At 31.0% G+C, this 24,846-nt stretch overlaps 1 protein-coding gene across 2 annotated transcripts in view; it reads left to right on the forward strand.

Annotated features, from left to right (window-relative positions):
* Positions 1-6,223: 6,223 nt before the first annotated feature.
* The window catches only part of LOC145330026 (uncharacterized), a 107,049-nt gene continuing 88,426 nt past the window's right edge, over positions 6,224-24,846 (forward strand). For both annotated transcript variants that reach the window (XM_080174561.1, XM_080174562.1), the window contains exons 1-6: positions 6,224-6,291; positions 7,140-7,355; positions 12,111-12,198; positions 12,630-12,731; positions 12,959-13,083; positions 13,530-13,654. In XM_080174561.1, the coding sequence (XP_080030687.1) occupies positions 6,252-6,291; positions 7,140-7,355; positions 12,111-12,198; positions 12,630-12,731; positions 12,959-13,083; positions 13,530-13,654 (696 nt within the window). In that variant the 5' untranslated portion in view covers positions 6,224-6,251. The remainder of the gene's footprint in view (positions 6,292-7,139; positions 7,356-12,110; positions 12,199-12,629; positions 12,732-12,958; positions 13,084-13,529; positions 13,655-24,846) is intronic.

Consider the following 24,846-nt stretch of genomic DNA (forward strand, 5'->3'; position numbering starts at 1 on the left):
AGCAGCGACGCTACTCTATTCAAAGAGTATAATCAAATACTTGTCTATCCGTCAATATATATTAAAAGTTCAGGAGAACTTGAATGTATTGTCTTATTTTAACTTTTTTTGAAAAGGATCACTTTTGAATAGCACTAATTTTTGTTATCAAAACGTCCAACCGTAGGTACGTCCGTTTCTCCTTACATCTCCTCCATTATTTTCCCTATCTGTCCGTCCTTTTGTCCATCCATCTGTCTGCCTGTCTGAAAAATGTCCTTGTTGTAAGAAGGCCCCAAAACACCGCTTTTCCATTACATATTGTTAATTTTTATGTAACATAATCGTCTGTTTCATAACTGGAGTTCCTTTAGACTTTATCCCTAAATTATGGGGGGGAGGAGGAGGGAATAGATGAACAATTTATATCAATTAACTACTTTTCTTTCATCTTCAGGAAATGTAACAAAAAAAAGTGTATAGCAATTTTTTTCTTTATCTTTTTTTATTTCTTTTAATTATATCATTTTTAAATCAGCTAAATATATTTATGCGCGACATTAACAATTATAGATAGGTGGAATACCTTGGCCCTGAACAGTCGCAACTTATTATCATACACAGTTAGGACTTTCAGACAAATGTCGTGCAATCCAAAACTTTGAGCGCGTTACACTGCATTTCACACGCAGAGTATGCTAAAAGTGGAGTGTAGAGGACCTTTAACCGAAGCGTCACCTTGCCCCTGAGAAATCAACTAATTCTTAAATCAAAAGCTTCAATTTACCTATTAATTTGTCGCTTTGTTACAACTATACTTGTTATCGCTATCATGTAATTTCGTGTTTTTGTTCGGAAGTCTTTTCCTAACTTTTCTTAACATTTTCTGTAGAAAAATATAAATATGCTTGCTTTTGATCAAGATACAAAAGTATTACAGTATGTAAAGACTAGCGGTAAGCCCCTAGCATCTAGGGGAGGGGGGGGGGGTTGGTAATAAAATAGACTTAAACCCATCCCAAGTATTAAATTTAGCAAAATTAAACGAGATCTTAATGGACAAACCAAATGGCAGACTGTGTCAATAGACAGACGGACAGACAAAATAATATATAGAGTAGATACTCATTGTATATTTCTAAAGAAATTTATATAACAGCAAAATTTAAGCTTTGCTGCTAAAAAGGCAAATATTTAATTACAGAGAAAGAAACAGACAGACAAACAGACACAACGCCTGTCTACTACATTTCCCCCCTTTGAAACATAGAAAACATGTATATGGAGGATAATTTGAATTTTGATCTTATATTCTTATCACATACTCAACATAAGGTAGAAAATGTCTGTATAAGATGAAATTTATTTGTAGGACAATTTCCAGTAAAAAATTATCCTCTCCAAGTCACAGTTTTTTAAAGCAACATTTATTTTCATTAAATAATGTAGATTTTATGGATTAAAAAAGATATTTAAAGAAAAGTTGTTTATTTTGGTTACTTCTAATAGGATTTTGTCCGATAAGGTTATTTTCTTGAAATTTTTGTAATTTTATGTATGGGATTTGTCCATGAGATTATTTGTATAAATATAATAGCATATTTCTACAAGCATCTTGTCCCTTAAGGTTTTTTTTTATATTTAAAATATTTTTTTTTCTGTAAGGAAACTGGCCATGAGATTATTTTAATAAATATAATGTGGGTTTTTAGTTTTGTCTAATAAATATTGTTTAGTTTTTCAGTTTTTCATCAAAATTTTCTGTATTTTTCTGTATGGGATTTTTCCATGAAACTATCTATATAAATATAATGTGGGTTTTGTCGGATTCGATTTTTTTTCTCACAAAATTATTTGTATTTTTCTATATGGGATTTTTCCACAAATCTATTTAAACTTATATAGTATGATTATTTTTGTAAAAGTGTTTTGTTTGATATTTTTATCAAGTTTTTTTTTGTATTTTTCTGTATGGGATTTGTCCATGAAACTATGTATATAAATATAATATGGATAACATGTATATATGCATAAAAACTTCTGGCCAAAATTTTATTTTCGGATATAATCCCCTTATCTTTCTGATTCCCCTGTACCTTTAAAGGTATTACTAAAGTAGCTTTTGCAGGGAGGAATAGTATAATTGCGCCGAATCTAAACTTTTCTTGGGACATCAGTATATCTGTAATGCTCTGGAGGATATTAAAAAGGATGATTTTGGTCTGAAGATTCTGCTTACCAGTGAACTCAGTAACCATTAAACCGATTGGACTCTACTCTTTAGGGAATATATCTACTGGTCCTGTGATTTTTTAAAGCCCTTCTCAATAAAAAATAACCCTCCCACAATTTTTTTACTTTTTTTGAAAATCTTAAATACAAAATATGTAATGTCAAAATCAACCAACCCTCCCCTCAAGTTCTCCTAGAGGCATCTAGGGGGGAGGGGGGTGTTATTAATATATTGTGTAAATTCTTATCGGGGTTTCCTTCTTATGGATGTTGTCATCCTTATTTTTTGTCCACCCTATCTAAAACAAATAGTGATTTAATACTCTGATATTGAAATACAAATGGTTATTTACCCCGAAGTGCCTGTCAAGCACTAATCTCCCCCTCCTTCCCTCTTATGTAGGGGGTGGTATATGGCCTATTCCTGTGGTTCCCTAATACAAAACCTAAAGTAATACAAACAACAGAAAAACTACCCCCCACCTCTTTTCAATTTCTTTCAAATTAATAGGGATGTGTTGGTCAGTGTTCGACTAGAAACCTTTTTTCATGGAAACCACCCTATATCTCTCCTTTACCCCCTTCCTCTACGGCAATGCTTCTAATAATTAATGTATAATAATAGATATTAATTATCTTATTTATTAGATTATTCTATTTCATATAGCACGAGAGGATATAATTACAAGAAATACATATAAGATACCACTATCGCAGGGATCTTAAAGGATAAGACAATGGACTTTAGGAAAATTACCCCTGCTGAAAGTTAAAATTATTGGTTGACTAACTAATCAAAATTTACCAAAATATAAACCCTTCTCTCATTCTCTCTCTCTCTCTCTCTCTCTCTCTCTCTCTCTCTCTCTCTCTCTCTCTCTCTCTCTCTCTCTCTCTCTCTCTCTCTATCACTCTCTTTCTATCTCTATTTCTCTCTCTTATATTTTGTTATCTTTTTATTGTACCAAAACATTAAGAAGGAATCAATCAATAAAGTTTTAAATGAATGTTTATTTCTTTACCAGTATGGATCAGAGTGGCTCTTCATTTCAAAATCATAATCTTACATTCAATAAGGAATTGTTTTGGGAATTAAATAGATAGATAGATGTTTAGATAGTTATAGATAGATAGATAGTTAGTTAGATGGATAGAAAGACAGCTAAAAGATAGATAGAAACTACAGATAGATAGAGAGAAAGACATGGACATGGATAGAAATACAAATAGATAAATAGAAAGCAAAATAGATAGATAAAAAGACAGATGGATAAATCGAAAGACAGACAGATGGATAGATAGATAGAAAGGCAGATATATAAAAAAGAAAGACAGATAGATAGATAGAAAGCCAGATAGATGGATAGAAAGACAGAGAGATGAATAGAAAGAGAGAAAGTTATATAGAAAGACGGATAGATAGATAGAAACTACAGATAGATAGATAGAAAGACAGATAGATAGATAGAAACTACAGATAGATTGATAGAAAGACAGATAGATTGATAGAACGAAAGATAGATAGATAGATAGAACGAAAGACAGATAGATAGATATATAGATAGTAAGTGCAATTTATGACAAATCCCCAGGTAGAAAGAGAGACAGATATATAGATAGAACGGAAGATAGATAGATAAAAAGACAGATAGATAGATAGAACGAAAGACAGATAGATAGATAGAATGAAAGATAGATAGATAGATAGATAGAACGAAAGATAGATAGATAGATAGAACGAAAGATAGATAGATAGATATTTAGAAAGCCAGATAGATGGATAGAAAGACAGATAGATGGATAGAAAGACAGAGAGATGAATAGAACGATAGATATTTAGATATAAAGACAGATAGATAGATAGATAGAAAGACAGAGATGTCGATAGAAATTCAGGTATATAAATAGAAAGACAGATAGATAGATAGAAAGCCAGAAAGATGGATATATAAACAGATATTTAGATAGATAAAAAGACAGAAAGATAGGTAGATAGAAACTACAGATAGATAGATAGAAATCCAGATAGATGGATAGAAAAACAGAGAGATGGATAGATAGATAGAAAGACAGATATATAAAAAAGAAAAACAGATAGATAGATAGAAACCCAGATAGATGAATAGAAAGAAAGAGAGAAAGTTATATTTAAAGACGGATAAATAGATAGAAACTACAGATAGATAGATAGAAACTACAGATAGATAGATAGAAAGACAGATAGATAGATAGAACGAAAGATAGATAGATAGAACGAAAGATAGATAGATAAAAAGACAGATAGATAGATAGAACGAAAGATAGATAGATGGATCGAACGTAAGATAGACAGATAGATAAAAAAGATAGTATGTGCAATTTATGACAAATCCCCAGGGAGATGGAGAGACAGATATATAGATAGAACGGAAGAGAGATAGATAGAAAGACAGATATATAGATAGAACGGAAGATAGATAGATAGATATAGAGACAGATAGATAGAACGGAGGATAGATAGATAGATAGAAAGACAGAGATGTCGATAGACATTCAGGTATATAAATAGAAAGACAGATAGATAGTGCAATTTATGACAAATTTCCAGGGATGAAAGGGATAGTCATTAAAAAAAACAATTAACACTTACTTTTTTTTTCAAATGACAGAAACCAATTCTACACACGAAATTGGATAGGGGCATTTCTTTTCTCGTACATTCTCTTATCCCTGTATCCGTGGATCCAATTGTGCACTATACTTTTGATTAGTTGGCAACAAAAACACACTATTCACGTTTTCTGCCATTTTTTTACCTTTTTTCTTTTTATATACTGTCTTTTCCTTATTAGTTTTTTTGTAATAATAAGAGGTGGGTAAAAAAATAAAAAATCAGCATGTTTTAGATGGACTTACGTACTTTCTGGTAACGATTATAGAGCTGCTACGCTTATAAATAGTACCTAACTGTTATACGAATCATCTTGCAAAGTTTGAAATCGATAGGACAATTCTGACATGTCTAAATTAAATAGAAGATCTAACCGTTCCGGACGGACCGACCCTATTTATAGTAAGGCTACGCTTTTAAAAATGTTTCCCAAGACTAAAAAAAAATAATAGTTGAACCCAAATCCTGCCTTCGTTATGACAGCAAACGCTGTTACCGGTTCACCACAGCAACAGAAAACAGCTGCCGCCTTTTTTGCCAAGAAAAAGAAGACAAGCGGCAGCCTACAGCTGCCACCAGCAGTTCAAACCGCCGCAGGAGCCAGCCTACAATCACCACAATCTGGTTTGGATATCGGCGGCTTGACTGCTGGCACCCAGCCGCCCACTGGCTATGGGAGTATTTTATCCCACTGCCCCCCTGTGCCCCCACCCCCAATACTGAAGAAGATGCTAGAAGGAATTTATTTATTCATTGTGTGTCTTCGTGTGTGTGTGTTGAGTCGCTCAACATTGTAGGAAATTTATTTCTCGTATTCATTCGAATCCGGTGGATAGGAACCGGTTCTCATCCATACGAAAAAACTATGTCTAGCATCGTATTATATCCAGCTTTCTACGAATATAGAAATGTACAATCATAAGATTGAAACCATTTTTTTAAGCCGGTGCCTCGGAGCTTAAAAACTAGTTTTAATCTCATAATTGTACATTCTAAATCCGCGGAAAGCCGTTTATAATACGATGCGAGAAATAACTATTCTCTTTCTTATTCCACAGTGGAAAACCTTTTTATAAGTAATTAACATCAATCCTAAGTATTTCCTAATTAAAAAAATTAAAATGAATTTTTATTTTAATAAATATTATGCATAACTTCAATAATAATAACAGCAAGACTAACTGTTAATATTTGCAATATTAAATGTCTTAATAGTTTTCTTCGGAAGAAAAATCCGTTAATATTTAAATTATGTGTTCCACATTCTCATGAGAGTTGCAGACCGACAAACATACTGACCAAAACGTGTGTATTGTGGAGTAGTGTTACAAAATAATGAATAATACTAATCGTACCAGGAGTTGGGACTAGTCAAATAACTGGAAACTCTATGGGGAAAGTCAGAGTGTATCTTAGAGTCATAACTAAAGGTAAGAACCTAATCAAAGCTTCCCTGGAAAGAAATATGCAGAAATTTACCAAACATATTTTATTTTCTTCAATATGAAGGGGGGGGGGGGTAGGTTGTGCTAAAATTCCGTAAATGTGTGAGTTTTAATACTTAAAAGTAGTAGAATGATAATATTCACTAAATATGTCTATTACTTATTGAAATAACAATAACTATAGACAATTTTTCAAAAAGTTAACATAAATTTTCTCGTATTCATTCGAATCCGGTGGATAGGAACCGGTTCTCATCCATACGAAAAAACTATGTCTAGCATCGTTTTATATCCAGCTTTCTACGAATATAGAAATGTACAATCATAAGATTAAAACCAGTTTTTTTAGCCGGTGCCTCCGGCACCTCGGGGCTAAAAAAGGTAGTTTTAATCTCATAATTGTACTTTCTATATCCGCGGAAAGCCGTTTATAATACGATGCGAGAAATAACTATTATCGTTCTACTACTCTGTTTTTAGCCTTAAAAATCTCACCTTTACGGAATTTAGCGTAACCTACCTTCCCCATTTGTAGAATTTTGAAATTTGTAAAATGGATGATAAGGTCAATAAAATAAATACCATATGTTCCAATGGCATTGCAACTATAAGCTGGACCCATGCATACATTCCTTAGGAATCCTATTCTTAGAATAGAATAACTAATCTGCAGGGTTATCCTTACCCCAGTATAATAAAATTTTAAAACCTACACTTACCTAACCTAGCAAAAACTAGATTTGGATTTATATGATAATAAGTACTAAAATTTAGCTCTAAAAGAAAAATTATTTTTATTTTATCGTATCAGAAATCATAATTTTATTTATTAGGTGAAAACATTGAAAGTATTACAAATCCCCAATTCCAAATGGACAAAAAGAAGAAACAGGTGACGCTGCTGGGACCTGGATCCGCCGCCAGCCAACAGGAAGTCAGCAATCCAGCTGATCTGCAGGCAGGCAAAGCAGGCAAGGAGCTGGATTCTGGTGCAGGTCCCCTGGATGTTTTGGCGCCCAGGATGTTTGCATTTGATGGAGTTTTTACAGGTATTTATTTATTTTGTTGGTATTAAAGATGGTTTGTCTGAAAAAATGAATAATTAATTTATGCTTTAAAAGCATTTTTTTCAATCCGTCTGATTTGCTTGCTACTTCAGTAGATAATTATTTTTGTTAGTTGTCTTTTAGCGCTTTGTATTTATGGACTGACTGATAGAATGGCAGACAAAATGACTTATAGAGCAGCTACGCTATTAAATATTTAAATTGAGATAGACTTTAAATCTATGTTTGTTTTTAAAGACTAAATCGAGCAGTTAGTCTTTAGCACTTTTTCTTTAAGAAGTAAATTAGCGTAAAAACAGTAATATTTTTACATTAAAACAAGGACAATCATGTCTATAAGAAGAGCAGCTAGAACAAACTCTTAGATAACTATTGTAATCGTTGTCTTTTCTGTTCTATTAATAAAACATTTACTTTTTTTCACAGAAAAAAATTAAACAATAAATTAAGTTTTTTTTTGACAGAAAATTATGTCGAAAATGTCCTAGATTAATTTGCAGAAAAAGGCGTTTTTGCAATATACCATAAAAAAGATTATGTATATATGTAGTGTAGAAATTGGCTAATCTATAATGTCTGTCTGTCTGTCTGCCTGTAACGCTAGTTTTTATTAAATATATCTATTTACTTCTCTCGCTTCCTTCCTTTTCTTCTTCTCCCCTTTCTTTTACCCTCCCCTTATTAATTTTCTCCAATCTTTTATTTCCTCTTCCCTTCTTCACTTTTTTTTTCTCTTCCTTACTCCCCTGTTCTTTTTTTCTTCTCTTCCCTTCTCCTTTTTCTTTTCTTCTTCTTGTCTCCACAATTCTTCTTCTCTTCTTTCTTTTTCTTGTCCTCTTCCCTTTTGCCCCGTTTTTCTTCTCTTACCTTCTCCCCTTTTTCTTCTATTCTTCTTCCTTTTTCGTTCCTTCTCTCCTTTTTTTCACCCTTTTCTACAACTTTTCTCTAATTTTCTTTTTCACTTAAATCAATTGCTACTTATGTATTTTCTTCGATGTTGTAAAAACGTCATTTTAACATGTTGAAGTACTCTATCTCACGTAATCACAATTACCCTAATTTTTTAGTAGCATGGCTACTTCTCAATTAATTCGTGTCTGTCCGTCCGTCAGCCTGTCTGTAATGAAAGAATGAATGTTTGAAATAAAAGACACATTTATTGAATAATTAACAATGATCAAAAATAATATATTTCTTGCAAACTTTATAAATTTTTATTTTGCTTAATTTAATCTTTTTAATTTTTTATGGAATTTTTATAACTTTTTGCGCTGATGCCTTTGCGCTACTTATTGTCCTTGTTTTGTCGTAAATTATGTGTTGACTAAATCTATTTGCATCCTAATTTTTTAAAATCGTAGTTTTTCTACAATTAGGGCGAGTCTGTCCGTCAATCCAAACATCTGTAACTTGGAGTTTAATATATATCCTAGAAATATCCTATACATTTTTTGCAAATTCATTATATGTTCATATTGAATTTATCAAACTTTCTGGGGATTAAAATTATTTGTTAAAATGTTGGGAATTGCTAGATTTAGAAACGAATCAACATTTAAATAAAGTACCCAAAGTGTTTCAGACAACAAATGATAGAATGTGTTTAAAACAAGAAAAATTTAGAGTACAATGTCCTGACGAAGCCCATTTTGTTCCGAATTTGTATCACTTTTGAAAAGTGCGACTCCAGTTACGTCATATTTTTCTTTCCCGAAAAAGGGAAGGGGGGAAGAAAATCTCTTCAAAAGAGATGGGGAAAACCCCCTTTTCTCTCATCTCTTTTTTCTTCCCCTCTTCCCTTTTTTTTCTTTCCCCCTTCCCCTTTTCGGAAAAGAAAAATATGACGCAACTGGAGTCGCACTTTTCAAAAGTGATACAAATTCGGAACAAAATGGGCTTCGTCCAATGTCCTCTCTCTCCATAATGTCTTATTCGTTTATTCTGAATTTTTAGATATATTCATTTAGAAACTTTTGGACTTACTCACTTTTTAGGGAAGATTTTATATCACTTTTTTAGCCTCTAGGGGAGGCCGGGGGAGGTAAAACAATTACCTTAACTACCATAAGACGTTTGTGTAGCTTGCCTGACCAATTAAGACCAGACTATTTTTAAGACTTTTAGCTACAGACAAAAACAAACCTTATTACCTAATAGTATAATGGCTTCGCCCCTAGCTTCAAATATGAATATGGAAGTTTGGGGTTTTGTTTAAAATTCTAATTTGTCCATCCCAACCTTCCCCAATCGTGTAAAAAAACAGCCATTTAGAATATCTGACATACATACAGTCATCTAGCTACTTTAGTATAAAAGATATCAATAGAATAAAATTGATGGATTTTTATTTCCCTCTTTCTATTTATTTATATTTTAGGAGGTCTAAAAGAAGATTTAAAGGATATTTTGAAATGTTTAGTATTAGTTTAGTTCAGGATTTTACATTAGGGAAGAATTTTAAAGTCCTGGTATACAAATAATATAACAACACACTATCAGTATGCTTTTACTCGTATTCTGGTGTAATTTTATTAAATTCAAATCCCTAGAAACGAATTTAGTTTAGATTTTCCCATGAAAAGTTTTACTTTTAATTTGATGGACGCTCAGACGGATGGATGTTTATGCAAAACACTAAAAATCAAGTTTTGGAGTAGCTACACTCGTGGGTTTTTACAGCAAGATCTCAAAAATGGCACATTCAAGGATAAGACTATGGACGAAAAATTAGTGTTTAGCTCTATAATGTTGACAGAATAATTGGTCACAGCAAATTTTAACCAACAATTCAAGATTTAGTCAACGAATGAGAGGCACAACTTTAAAAACTTTGGGTACCACTATAATTTTTCAGTCCAAAGTCCTATCCCTCTATTGAAAACTCTTAAAAACAAAAAAAATAAAAACAGAGAAATTAAATTTTATTACATGAACATATATTTGATAGAGTTAATTTAAAGAATAAATAGAAATTCAAATAAACTTAAAATTTAATTGCTGAATTTTTTTACCCAATGACTTTCAGACAACCAGCTCTGAATTAAACTAAATGACAAAGCTAAAATCAAATTATGGATTATACATCCGTCCATTAGTTTGTCACAATGTAAAAGCTTACATGGTTTTTTGATTTTTAAAAGTACTTATAAGTACTTATAAATAATTACTATTTTCTCTTCTTTAACAAAGAATTTATACAAGGTGTGGGGGTATTTACCCCCCTTAAATGCGTGTTTGTGTGTGCGAGGGGGGGGGGGGGATTTCCCCTCCTAAATGTTATAACTTAAAATAACAGGTGCCCTAGATGTTATTACTTAAAATAATAAAAGCTTCTCAACAAAGATATTTTCGGATGTAATTGTACACACACTGGAAAAACCCTTAACCACGTTGTTATCGTGTTATTGTTGCGATACTAATGGACATGATTATCCTTGGTGAACTAATTTACTAACCCCTATCATCCCAGGATATTGCTACTATGCCAAATCTGTTAAAGATTGATTTTACTCAGTTTTAAAATTTATTTTATTGAGAGGCAAAAATGTTAAATTCAATTTTAAATTATTATCTTTTAATAGAAATTTCATACTTATCAATCTATCAATATTTTCGTTTTTATTTTGAGAAATCAATATCCATCTATCAATCTATTCATCTATCCGTTAATTTATCTATCTATCTATCTCTATCTATCAATTCATAAATCTATTTATGTATCTATACATCTATTTATCCTATCAATACATCTAAATTAACAAATAAAGATAAATATGTTAATTTAATAATCTAACTATCAATTCATTCATCTATGCATGCATCTATCTATATATCTATCCAATAATTCATCTATTAGCCCTCTATTTTTTTCTTTATCTATTTATCTATCTATCTATCCATGTTTTTGATGATGAACATATTTAGATAATGTTTACATAAACAACTCTTTTATCTTTCACAATTAGGATAAAAGCAGATTTTCAAAATTCAAAATAATTTAATATCCAAAAACCTTTAAAACTATTTTACACAAAAATAGAATCTAGGTTACAAAAAATAGACTTATATATTTACTGAATCGCATTGAAATTAAAGTTTACAGTATTAGAAACAGTTTTGTAAGCCTCGAGGGGTCTAAGTCCAGGCTAAGAAAACTGGAATTAATTTTATGATTTTGATTTTTGTGAAAAATTGTGTATCTCATACGATGGTATACATGATTTTAAGTATGACGGAGAACCGGTTCTAATCCAGCGGATATTAATTGGTTTTGAAGCCATAATGAAATTTTTTTTATTAATTTCTGGCATGATCAACAACTAACTCTAAGAGTAATTTAGTCATTCTATTACTCTGGCATTTAATTTCACTGCTTACCGCTAGTAGTACTAAACTAAATCATATTCTATAGATAAACACCCAATATTAAGATTTTAATATGAACACAGTAATAGTGTCTGACTGATTATGACGTAACAAAAAAAATTAGCCAATGAGAGGCCACTATAAATTTTACCATTGGTCAATAACGGCCTCTCATTGGCTAATTTTTTTTTGTTAAGTCATAATCAGTCAGACACTATTACTGTGTTCTTTTAATATTGAATACTTTTTATTAAAATTACAGTTCAAAATTAATAAAAAGGATCATTTAATTATAACTTTAGCTCAGTTTCACATCATTTTGATTCAAAATTGTACCGCTAGGAGTCTCTAACTATATATTATATTTTCTAGATGAAGACCCTCAGTTAGAGATGTGCACAGCAAGTCTTCCTGAATGTATACAAGCCTTATTGTCGGGGACTGATTCTACACTGTTTAGGTATTAAAATCATTAATAGTTATTGTATAAACAGCTTTCCGCGGATATAAGAATATAGAGTTATAATCTTAAAATCAGTTATGTTATCCCTGTGATGCCGAAGAAACGACCTTATAAAACTGGTTTTAATATGATTGTACATTTTTATACTCGTAGAAAACTTGATATAAATTGGTGCTACACATTATTTTTTATTGTGGCTTAGAACCGGTTCTAATCCAGCAGATATTAATCAGTTTCGAAGCCATACTGCAAAAACTACTAAAATATGTCTTTCTGACCTTTCATTTTATAAATATCAGTCAGTCTAAAGTTTAAATTATTACTTAATATGGTACTAAAAGAAAAATAATTATTAATTTAGAAAAAATTAAAAATAAACATAATTTTTCTTCTGTAATTTTTTGGTTTTAATTATATGTTAATTCTAGTTTTGGTCACTGCAGCCTTGGAAAGAGATACACAATGATAGGAGAGGATGCATCAAATCTTTCTGTGGGAATTATTCCAACTGCTATTGGTTGGATTTTTAGGTAAATTGTAACCCTTTTTAAGGATCCAACTTCAAAAGTTTATTTTTATGTATCGAACCCATGTAAACTAATGTTTATATTGTGCTTGTGTATAAGGTAGATAAAGGATAAGCCTGCAACCCGACTCATAGTGAAAACATGATTTGGAAATCACTTTTTAAGGATACAACTTAAAATAGCTTATTTCAAGTATCGAACCCATGCAAACTAATGTTTATATTCTATAGGTGTATAAGGCAGATAAAGGATAAGCCTGCAACCCGACTCATAGTGAAAATGTCTGCCCTGGAAATCAGCGGACAGAGAGAGGAGCCTCGGGATTTACTCGTCAACCTCAGAGAGGAGAGTCAAGGTTACATTTTACAAGGTTATTTAGTGAGGATGGCAAATTAGAAACTTTTAGAGTATAGCTACTCTATGTTAGACATGTTCTCAAATTTCTAACTATCTTTTTATCAATCTATCTATCTATTCATTCATTCATTTATCAATCAATCTATCTATCTAATCATACAATCTTCTATTAATTCATTCATCAATCCATAAATCTATTAATTTAACCATCTATCCACCTATCCATCTTTCCATCTGTTAATCTATCTATCTATTCATTAATAATCTATCTATCCATCTATACATCTGTCAATCTACCTATCTATCTATCTATTTACTCATCTATCAAACCATCTATCTATCTATCCAGCTATCAGTATCCATCCATCCATCTATCCATCTATTTATCTATCTATATATATATATCTAACTATCCTATATATATCCATCTATCCCTATATTTAGAAGTAAAGTTAACAAGTGCCTCAACGTCAGTATGCCAGTCACTGACACAACTCCGAGCTGGAAGTGTGGAGAAGGCTGGTCAGATACTGGACTATATAATTGCCAACAGACAACCTGAAGACCAGGTAACATCTTTGCATAGGGATAGGACAATGGAAGTAAAGTAATATTTCCCATCTATTTTACATATTGAGTTTTTGAGGATTTTTAAAAATCAGGGCTCGACAGCCAATTTACCTTTTATAACTTTTTATAATCTGGCAATCCAACTGTAAAATTTTATTAAATTTGTCGGTTTGTGCTCGGCTGTTGGCCTCTTATGATAATTTTCAAACTGTACTTTTATATAGATTTCATTTATGTATCAACAACCCTCCCCACTTTCAATTTGAGTTTTAAAAAGAAAAGTATTTTTCTAAAAACCTTAAAGTTCTGTGTATACATTCAAACCAGCTATAAATATATTTGTCTATCCATATATCCATCTGACTATCTATCTATGAGTTTCTTCTATCTATCTGACTATCTACCTATCTATTGAACATTATTATATACAGATACGTATACTTATTCATTTCAAAATTTCTAAGGCTCAAGACCTTTTGCCCTTTAAATAATACATTTGTAAATTACTTAAAAAAACAAGGATAACAACATTCATTGCAAGATAGGGAGTGACTTTTTAAAATTTATGATATAAAAACACATTTAATACTTTTGTAGACTAGTCTACTATATCGATTATTTGATATTATGTGGTCTCAACTGACATATTATCAACCTGAAGTTTTTAAAGTTAGATATATTGAATTGATTGTATGATATTAAATAAAGTGTTAATAACTGATTTACTATCGACTTGACATTGGTAATTTAGACTTAAATGTGTTAAATAATTGTAATCTAAACACTGACATAATAACGATCAACTACATATTTATGATGATAACTCTAAAATATATTAAGAAACATACAGACCCTGATTATAGAAAGCTCTCGCATCTAATAATTGTTATCATTAAATGCCAAATAAATATGTTATTATATTTATATTATTGAGGCTAATGTCAAGTTTAAATAAAAATTTGATATTATAATAGCGTGGTCGCATTTTTTACTTTTAAAACAGATATACTTTTTCTAGTAAGAGGGAGAAAGAGTGATTGCAATTTAAACTGATACCCAATTGTTAAATCAAATACTTTGGATATTTTTATTCTATTTTTAATCTTTTATTGTCTTATCTCTATCTTTAGTTCTATGTGATATTTTATATAAATAAAGAACGTGTTACCTTGTCGTTAACTTACTTTACGTCTAAGCATGTTATTTAATAACATTTAATCGTTTTATTGACATTGATATTAATTCAATCATGAAGATTCCTCTAACAATTAGGTGTAATTTAGAAAAAGTTAAAAAAAATATACCAATTTATTCTATGAAATTATCCTATTATATTGATCTTTGAATTGGCGTTTGAAATGACGATAAGGCACGATAACTGTTCAAATGTTAGAAATCTGACGTTTATATGACATTTCTACTACTTTTTTTTATTTTTTGGCCAGGCTAAGCTGTATCAATGAATGGGTCTAATATTGATGTGTCTTCATTTCCGCTCAATTTTGGATAGTCTTATAAAATCTTGATTGGCCTGTTCAAACTATCTTTTTAACCAACTATTTTAATCAACAGGCGGGATTAGGGATGTACATCAAACTATATTTCATTGTCTAATCCCTCAAGATGCAAGTGTGTGTTTATTGCGTATGTTATACTATACGTTTGTGAATGCACATAGATCATTTCTCCATATGTAATCATATTCAAATCAGAGACGAACGGACGGATGGAAGGGCGAACGGAAGCGCAGCTCAGGGAGTAAGGGAGGGGACAATGGGCAATTAATCCAATTTAAGAGGGTTCGCTGAAAAGCAATGAAAACCAGATTTATCAAGAAGATTTTACCAAAATTGTAAAGGGATTATGGTAACCTAATTTAGAACAAAATTAGTTCTAAGAAAAAAATCATTTACTTGAAAACTAAATTATTAACACATCACAATGTAGTAAACATTCTGTAATTAATCACTAGAAAAATCTTGTTTAGAACTACCTCAACCCTATATATTTATAACTGACCCTTAAATTCAAGCGGTTCTTAGATTATTTAATACATAAATATCACAGTAGAGTTTCTATACATGAAAAGACATTTTCTTGGGAAAAAATATTTGTTAAAACCAGCGATAAATAACAATCTTTTCTGTCTGCATATTCAAAACTAGCTCAGCTAGTTAGCGGGGCATTGATGCGCAAGTCCCCAAAATCAGTAAGAATCCGCTGTATTCGTGCACATTCCCTTTAAGCCAGTCCCCAAAGTCTGAGACTCCTTAAAAAATGAATATTCGATCCATTGTCCCCTCCCTTACTCCCTGAGCGCAGCTACTCCATAATTATTGTCATTTATCTGTGTGTCTCTTTCTAAGGATAAGGTCTCTCTAATATTGTTGAAAATATGACAAAAAATATTTTCTTAATGTGCCCTATCCCAGCACCCATTATCAATGTATCTATTTATGCTAAAGATATAAAACAGACATCCATATGAGTACATCACGCCCCCTCCCCCAATGAATAATTACTCCGCCTCCCCTAGAATAAAAATTAAATAAGTCATCTGAAGTCAAAATATTTTATTGTTTATACATTGTTCATTAGAATTTCTTAAATGGCTAGGACTTTTTTGCTTTAATTATTAGCAGGGTTTTAACTATTTTAAATGAAGAGTAATCCCTTCCACTTGATAAGTTCCTGGTTCCACACCCCCTTTGACCTTTAACCCCCTAATGACAGGGCAAGGGTAGGAAAAGGGTGGGGTTTAATTTTAAGGGACCGGACGATAAAAGATCAAATGCTATATTCTACCCTTGATTTACCTCTTTCTTGTAGCGAAGCTACTCTATAACTTCAATTTCCGTCCGTCTGCTGAACTTTTATGAGGAATTTTGATTTTCTCAGCTACTATCAAAGATAGACGGCTGATTTTTTTTTGTAAACATCCCTAATAACAACATAATACATCCTGTATATAACTTACTTGGACCGTCAGTGTGTAGGTTCTATGAAATACATTAATCCCTCATAGAAAATACCTGTTACATGGCTTCTATTAGAGATAGAAAGCATAAGTTTAACCCTAACCAATTATCTTATCTTCTATAATGCATTTGATCTGTTTATTGACATTATCTGTTAACAATAATCAGTTTCGTTTGCTACAAATGTATATTTATCTAAAGGTATTATTTAAAAGATAGTTATTGTTGCGCTATTCTTACAAATTTTGTCATATTTTGATTTCTTCCATTTATCCCATTTTCCTAGCCCTATCAACCCCTAGTTATTATAATTTGACGGCTGATTGACATTCGTATATACACACAGACACAACCAATTATACAGAAAAACAAATTTCCTCTAATTTTGACTCCTTGGGACTATTCTAGACAACCAACCCTTTGATTGCACGAGCATTGTATAAAAGTCCAAAGTTTATGTTATAGGGATAAGACATTTGAGGATAAATAGATATACAGTACTCTCAATTATGTTGAACAAAATTGCCTTTTGCAAGATACAGTAATCAGTGGAAACGTTTACCAAGCCATAAGATTCACTGGTACCCAAACTTTTATAAGTGCGTTTTATTATTTGTTGTCCTTAAATCTTTGGGTACATTTATTGAATCTTGATTGGTTGATTCAAACTAAGTAACCAATATTTTAATCTACATAAGGTAAAGTTTATTTATCATATTTAGGGTTGGGCCGGATACTTTTTGGCCGGATATCGGATATCCGGCTAATTTCTAATGCCAGATATCCGGTTCCGGTCGGATATATTGCCAACGTTCGATATCCGGCAAATTACTAGATATCCGGCCGGATAACCGGATATTCGGGGTCAAAAATCAGCCGGATACCCTGTAACTGGATAGTTTTAATATCCTGTATCCGGCCGGATAACCGGCCATACCGGATATCCGGCTTAACCCTAATCATAATTTTGGGTATAACTATAATTCATTTTATCATCCATTGTCTTATCTCTTAAGATCACTGCAACTTATGAATGATTCGATCTATTGAAACTTTTTTTGAAGAATATATGTCCTTTAGTTTTGTATATGCTGCTACAATAAACTATATATCCACTAGTTAGGACTTTGAAAAACTTTTTGATCAGGAAAATTTTACTAAATTGAATCATTTTGTATTAGTGTTATCTTTAAACGAATCCTAATTTCCTATCAAAAAGAACTCATTTTTTTCCTATTATTCCCTATGCTTAGTGGGGCAAAATTGTTTTCGTGAAAAATCCACCAAAACCACATAAAATCTACAAAAATTAAACAAAATCATAGAAGGGTTATTTATATATGATTTTGTTTAATTTTTGTAGATTTTTAATGTGATTTTGGTGGATTTTTCACGAAAACAATTTTCCCAATTTTAAAAAAAGAATCCACCTCTGTACCTTCCCAACGTGTCTTCAAAAATCCTAACTTTAGTTTGATTGACTTGTCAAAATTTAAAGTTTGTATGAACTGAAATCTTCCTATAGTTTCTCCATTTAATATTGGGTACAAATATCAAGGCTAGCAGGCATATAAAGAGATAAGACAATGGCCGATAAATTGATGTTCATCCCTTATGAATACCCCTTCAGAAGATTATAATTAGTGGTTAAAACGTTTACACACTCAACTTAATAAACCAACTTATCTAAATTAAGTCTCCAAAGTTGTTAAGTCAACGAATAAGAAAACGTTATTATAAAACTTTGGGGACTAGTGTAATAAACAGATTATAGTCATCTCTCTCTCTGCAAGGCAAACCTATCTATCTATTTATTCTTATTTTTAAAAATGCATTCATATCAGGGAGAAATGTGACATTAAGCTGTTTATTACAATAGTCCACAAAGTTTTAATAATGACATTTTTTTATTAATTAACTGGACAACTTTGGGAATTTTTATTGGTTGGTTCATTTAGTTGAGTGTCCAAACGTTTCAACCACTAATTTTAATCATTGGGGATGTACATCAATTTATCGGCCATTGTCTTATACAGAAATACAGTGAAAGAACATTTCGACCATATTTTTGGATAAAAGTTTACAATATTATGACATTAATAAAACTTATTTGACTAAATAGAACTCTTCATTTGCTTAAAATTTTCCTTATTAAGGTGGACGGATAATAGCCTTAAAATTTTATATGGTTTTACCTTTGAACAAACTTTTCAATCATAATGAAGTCTAGAAGGTCAGGAAAATATCCTAAAACCATTCAAAGACATAGCTTCTGTGAAAAGTACTACAAATTCGTACCAGCATTTTAGAGATATTTAGCTTAAGACAGAAAAACTATACTACTTTATATTATTCACTAGCAGGGGGGGAGAAGGTGGACCCCACCCCCTATTTTCAATGTTAAAGAGAAAAAATTCCAATTTTCTAGGGGCGATTTATCCTTGGAAGGTGAGTGTAACTTCTCCAAAAATAGTTAAAAACCCTACCTTTACTGTAAAGGAGATCCATATATGTTTAGCTGTTAGCGAGATCCTTTGCTACAATAAAAAAATCTTAATACTTTATATAATACTAGCGGCTTCGCCCCTAGCCTCTAGGGGCTGTGCCCCAAGAGGTTTGATCAACCTAATTTTTCGTATTTTAGATTTAAAAAGAAAAAGTAAAAAATTTTTTTTTTTTTTTTGGGGGGGGTATTTTTCATTTTTTAGGGGGGTTGGGGGTGTCCCACCCCCCAAGAAAATAGCTTAAAACCACCACAGGACCAATAGGTAGATACCCTGAAGAGTAGAATCCGATCGGTTCAGTGGTTACCGAGACCTTAAGGGACAGACAGACAGACAGACGGACAGACAGACATCGTTCTACTTTGTATTATAGATATTTATTTATGCATGTGTGTGAGCCTATCAAGCAATTTAAATCAAAACCACGACGCATTTGCATAAAAATTTCTAGAACTCACTTTTTACTTTATAAAAACAGAGCTTTAAGGATGATTAAATTGTTTTAAAGTTGGAAATTTTACTGTATCCTCAAATGGACCAACAGCAAAAACAATTTTAGTTCAATGTTAATTCATATTAAAGTAGGGGCTACGCTCCTAACATCTAGGTAGTCTGTATTCGAATATTTTTTTAAAAATAGCCTGACACCATCCCATTACTAAAATCTTACAATTAAATAGCCTGAAGTCAATTATGGTCAAAAATGAATTAAACTAACACGGGATTTTAACGATTCCAATATTACCTAGCATTATTATACCCTTGGGCATTTCTCATTTTTATTTTCACACATCTGACAAAGCAGCGGTATGAGCCATTTTTTACGTTTATTTGTTTTTCCCCTGATTTCTAATATAATATTTGAATTGTCCTTCTGGCCCTTGGACCAAAAATCACGACTCAAAATAATTTTCTTTCGGATACTTTAATATTAAAATTTTCTTTGTATCTATTTATCTGTCTATCTATATATTGATCTATCTATATATTGATCTATCTATCTATTTATCTATGTATCTAACTATCTGTCTATTGATCTATCTATACATTGATCTATCTATCTATTTATCTATGTATCTAACTATCTGTCTATTTATCTATCTATCTATTTATCTATCTATCTATATTACTGCGCTGGCTCCAAAGTTCCTGTTTAATATTTGACATGGTAAATATTCAGACCACGTAATCTTATATATCGTCATAGAGTAAATAGTACATAGATAGAAAGGTAATCTTAAATATCTTCATAGAGTAAATAGAACATAGATAGTCAGGTAATCTTATATATCTACATGGAGTAAATAGTACATAGATAGAAAGGTAATCTTATATATCTTCATAGAGTAAATAGAACATAGATAGAGAGGTAATCTTATATATCTTCATAGAGTAAATAGTACATAGATAGACAGGTAATCTTAAATATCTTCATAGAGTAAATAGGACATAGATAGAGAGGTAATCTTAAATATCAACTTAGATTAAATAGAACATAGATAGAGAGGTAATCTTATATATCTTCATAGAGTAAATAGAACATAGATAGACAGGTAATCTTATATATCTTCATATAGTAAATAGAACATAGATAGAGAGGTAATCTTATATATCTTCATAGAGTAAATAGAACATAGATAGAGAGGTAATCTTATATATCTTCATAGAGTAAATAGAACATAGATAGACAGGTAATCTTAACTATCTTCATAGAGTAAATAATACATAGATAGAGAGGTAACCTTATATATCTTCATATAGTAAATAGTACATAGATAGACAGGTAATCTTAAATATCTTCATAGAGTAAATAGTACATAGATAGAAAGGTAATCTTATATATCTTCATAGAGTAAATAGTACATAGATAGAAGGGTAATCTTATATATCCTCATAGAGTAAATAGTACATAGATAGAGAGGTAATCTTATATATCTTCATAGAGTAAATAGAACATAGATAAACATGTAAGCTTATATATCTCCATTGAGTAAAGAGAACGTAGATAGAGGTGTAATTTTGTATAACATAGAGTAAAAATTACATATAGTATACAGTAATAATTTTTTATCCCTAATGACAGAAATCACAAGAATAAAGCATTTGATCTATCTGTGTTGATTAATAGTCAATGTAAAACAAAAATCAATTGATTATTTGCCTATTACAAAGCCCACAATTCTAAAGCGTAGTATGCATGGTCTATCTATGTTAATTATTTGTCCATTGATAACATATATCTATTTTATTCTTTGTCTATGACTAGTTTTCATTCCTTATGATAGAGCACACCTTATTATAGCATTAGCATAGTATGTATGGTCTATCTATGTTAGTTATTAGTCTATGAAAAACATAAATCTATGTTATTCTTTGTCTATGACTAGTTTTCATCCCTAATGACAGAGCACACAAGTACAGAGCTTTCATCTAGTGGTAGGAACTTAAAACTAATGTATAACAGCAGTCTTACAGTGTAATCTACCTAAATTTTGGTGTGATACAGCAATATTATACACTCTAAATCCCTTCCATTGGATTATCTGCATAAGGAGTGCGAAAAAATTTGCGAAAAAAATATTGGTTTTAGCAGATATATCCAATGTCCATCCATCTAAATGCTACTTAAAATATAAGCATGCATTTCTGGAATTATTTTCTATAACTCACCTTCTCTGTCAGTCTGTCAATAGCGCAATAACGCGATTATATTTCTCGACTATAATCAAAGGATTAAGTTATTTTTAAAGATTAACCGTTAACCATTTTCTTTTGGGTATACTTTAAACTAAAACGGAAATTTTTGAATTAATTAGCTGCTGTATATGAAAGGATTTCTATAACAAAATGCTTATATCTTTAATTGGCATTGTGGTTTTCTTTAAAATTGGCTTGATTTGAAAAGCATCAATGCATTCAATAAGAAATAGATTTTTAAAGTAATACCCTATAGACAACCAACTCAAGCGTTTATATACGACCTTGTCTGATTTTTTTAAAAATATGCAGGGTGGTGTTTTCCCACCATGTTCCTTAATAAAAGGGGGAGTAATATTTTTTTTCTCTCCTATGAGTCACCCCCTAAGGAGGTCCTAATCCTGCTGGGTCCATATTTGTAGTGCCCTAAACCCCAAGGGCTACCCAGGAAGTGGAATATAACCCAATCTAACCTAACCTGACACAAAAGAATCAACAAAGAAACATAACACTCATTCTCAACAAGGCACTTTGAGGAAAAAAGACTAATAAGTTTTAAAGTTTAAAGGGCCAAATTATAATATTAATGTCATTTTAAGAATATTCTACAAAGTTTTAAAAATTTTTTGAAGAAAGCTTTAATAACGTCAATATTATGACAGCCATGGGCAAGGGCATTTTTATATACAATAAATAATTTTTAAATAGTCAACATAGACTACTTAAATCTATTGTCATCTAGCAGTAGGTTTTTGTTTTTCAAAACACTTTTCCTGTTTATATGTTTGAATGTAATGAAAATGACTGCAATTTAAAATTGCATGTCTAGATGTCATTTGGTGTCTTTCCACACTTGTTTTCTATCTTTCTTGCTATCTTACTATCTATCTATATATTTATCTAGCTATATGTATAAATTAAGTAGCTATCTTCTTCATTTATTATTTGGTTATTAAGCTTTTTAAGTTATCTTTTAATCTAGCTATCTATCTAATATATATATCTTGCAATATAAACGTTGCATGTCTGTTTGTCACCTTAAATGTCCTTCTTATTTTTTTCTGTCTATCTATCTATCTATTTTACAAGATCTTTAACAAGCAGTGTTCTTAAGAGATAAGACAATAGACGATAAATTAATGTACTTCTCCAATTATAATAAACACAATTACCCTTTTTAAGACAAAACTGTTGGTCAAAAATTATAATTCAACCAATTAAACATCATTAAAAGTACCTAAAGTTTTGAGCCAACTAATGAAAGTGTTATATTACGTATGTGAACATATAATTTACAATCCGATTTCCCCTCTATTTGGTAATTATTGTTGAATTGGAGATACGTTAAGTATTTAAGTATTTTTTTAAATGTTTTTTTTATAGAAAATTGAATAAAACGTCGATGTTTCAAAATCAGTCAAATTTGGTGTTATTGCTTCGCAATTTTAGGGCACATTTATGACTAGATTATTTATCTTTTATTGCTATAGATAACGACTCATAAATGGCTGGTATTTATAAAGTCAGGAATATAAATGATCATTATTTTATCCAAATGTTGCATGCTTTAATTGTTATCAACAAAGAAAAAAAAATACAATTTAATATTACTAGTGGTTACGTCCCTGCATCTAGGGGCTCTGCATTCGAAAAGCCAAAGCTTTAAACCATCCCAAGACTCAAATCTGAAAATAAAAAGCCTTAGACCATTATAGAACCTACATGAAACTTATCCAAAATAGAGAACCCAATCGGTTCAGCAGTTATTGAGATCGTAAGCTTCAGACATGAAACCCTTACTACATTATATTAAAGAATGTATATTCTTCATTAGGTAACCATGAAATTAACCATGTGGGGCTCCCATTTTCTTAAAAGAAGTATTTTAAATACTATTTAAAAATTTCACAGACTGTTTTTATTATTTATTTATTTACACTGGAATTTTTATTATATACCATTAACCATGGCTCGGCAGCAGCACGTCAGCAAATTTTAAATAAACATTGAAAGTCCAGGTGAAAAAGAAAGTTATAAACAGTTAAAAATTTTGAATATTTTATATTAGTTAATGTTCGTTCGTTTGCCTAAATGTCTAATTCGTTGAGCTTTGCTTTTATGGGTGTTATAACACTTTTTTATTAGGGGGTACAATTTGGTTTCTTAAGCGCGGTTGCCGAGCCCTTCTGTTAACATTAGTATGTTATTAGTGCTTATAAAACAAAGAGGACGTTTTGTATATGCGTAGCGCAGCTACAATCAATCAATTTCTCTAAGTAGCGCAGCCATAGCGAGTTTAAAAATTCATAATCTATTAATATACCGGCCAAAAACTAAACCCTTGTTATTAATTTTTTTTTGGTTATTGCTCCTCTACATATGAACATAATTGTCCTAGTCTAAAGAAGGCCAGCTTCCTTTTTTTCTCAGATTATTTAAAATTTTTAAATTTATGTACATAGCCCATAGACTTCTAGATTTATTGGTTTCAAAAGAGAATTTCTCAGAAAGCTGAAAACTTGTGAATTTTGTTTTTACACTCTTTTAAAGGAATAATTAAACATTCAACAGCCCACCTCACAGTGAATTCCAAGGATAAGGGTAAAGGTGTTTACCCCCTCCCACACCCCAACAGATTAAAAGTTGCCGTAGCAACCCCCAAAATGTTTGTTTATACCTTAAGTAACATGAATCTTTAATCTTTATACAATATTTCAAACTAATAGGTCAATTCAATTTACACCTACATATATCCGTTAAGACCTATTAATCTTGAAATGTACAAAAGGTTGGCTTTCGCTTAAAATTTTGAATTAAAACATGTTTTTATTATTAAAGAAAAAGATCTCGCAGATTTAACCATTCTAATGTAAATCTATTTATTTATGGTTTAGAACATAAATTATAATTTGCCAAATTTACTGTTCATAAATACATGGACAAGAAATCATCTATCTATCTTTCTATCTATCTATCTATCTATCTATCTATCTATCTATCTATCTATCTATC

This window comes from Acartia tonsa, chromosome 10, assembly GCF_053477335.1.
Source record: "Acartia tonsa isolate MP-2025a chromosome 10, ASM5347733v1, whole genome shotgun sequence".
In the NCBI taxonomy this organism is placed as follows: domain Eukaryota; kingdom Metazoa; phylum Arthropoda; class Copepoda; order Calanoida; family Acartiidae; genus Acartia; species Acartia tonsa.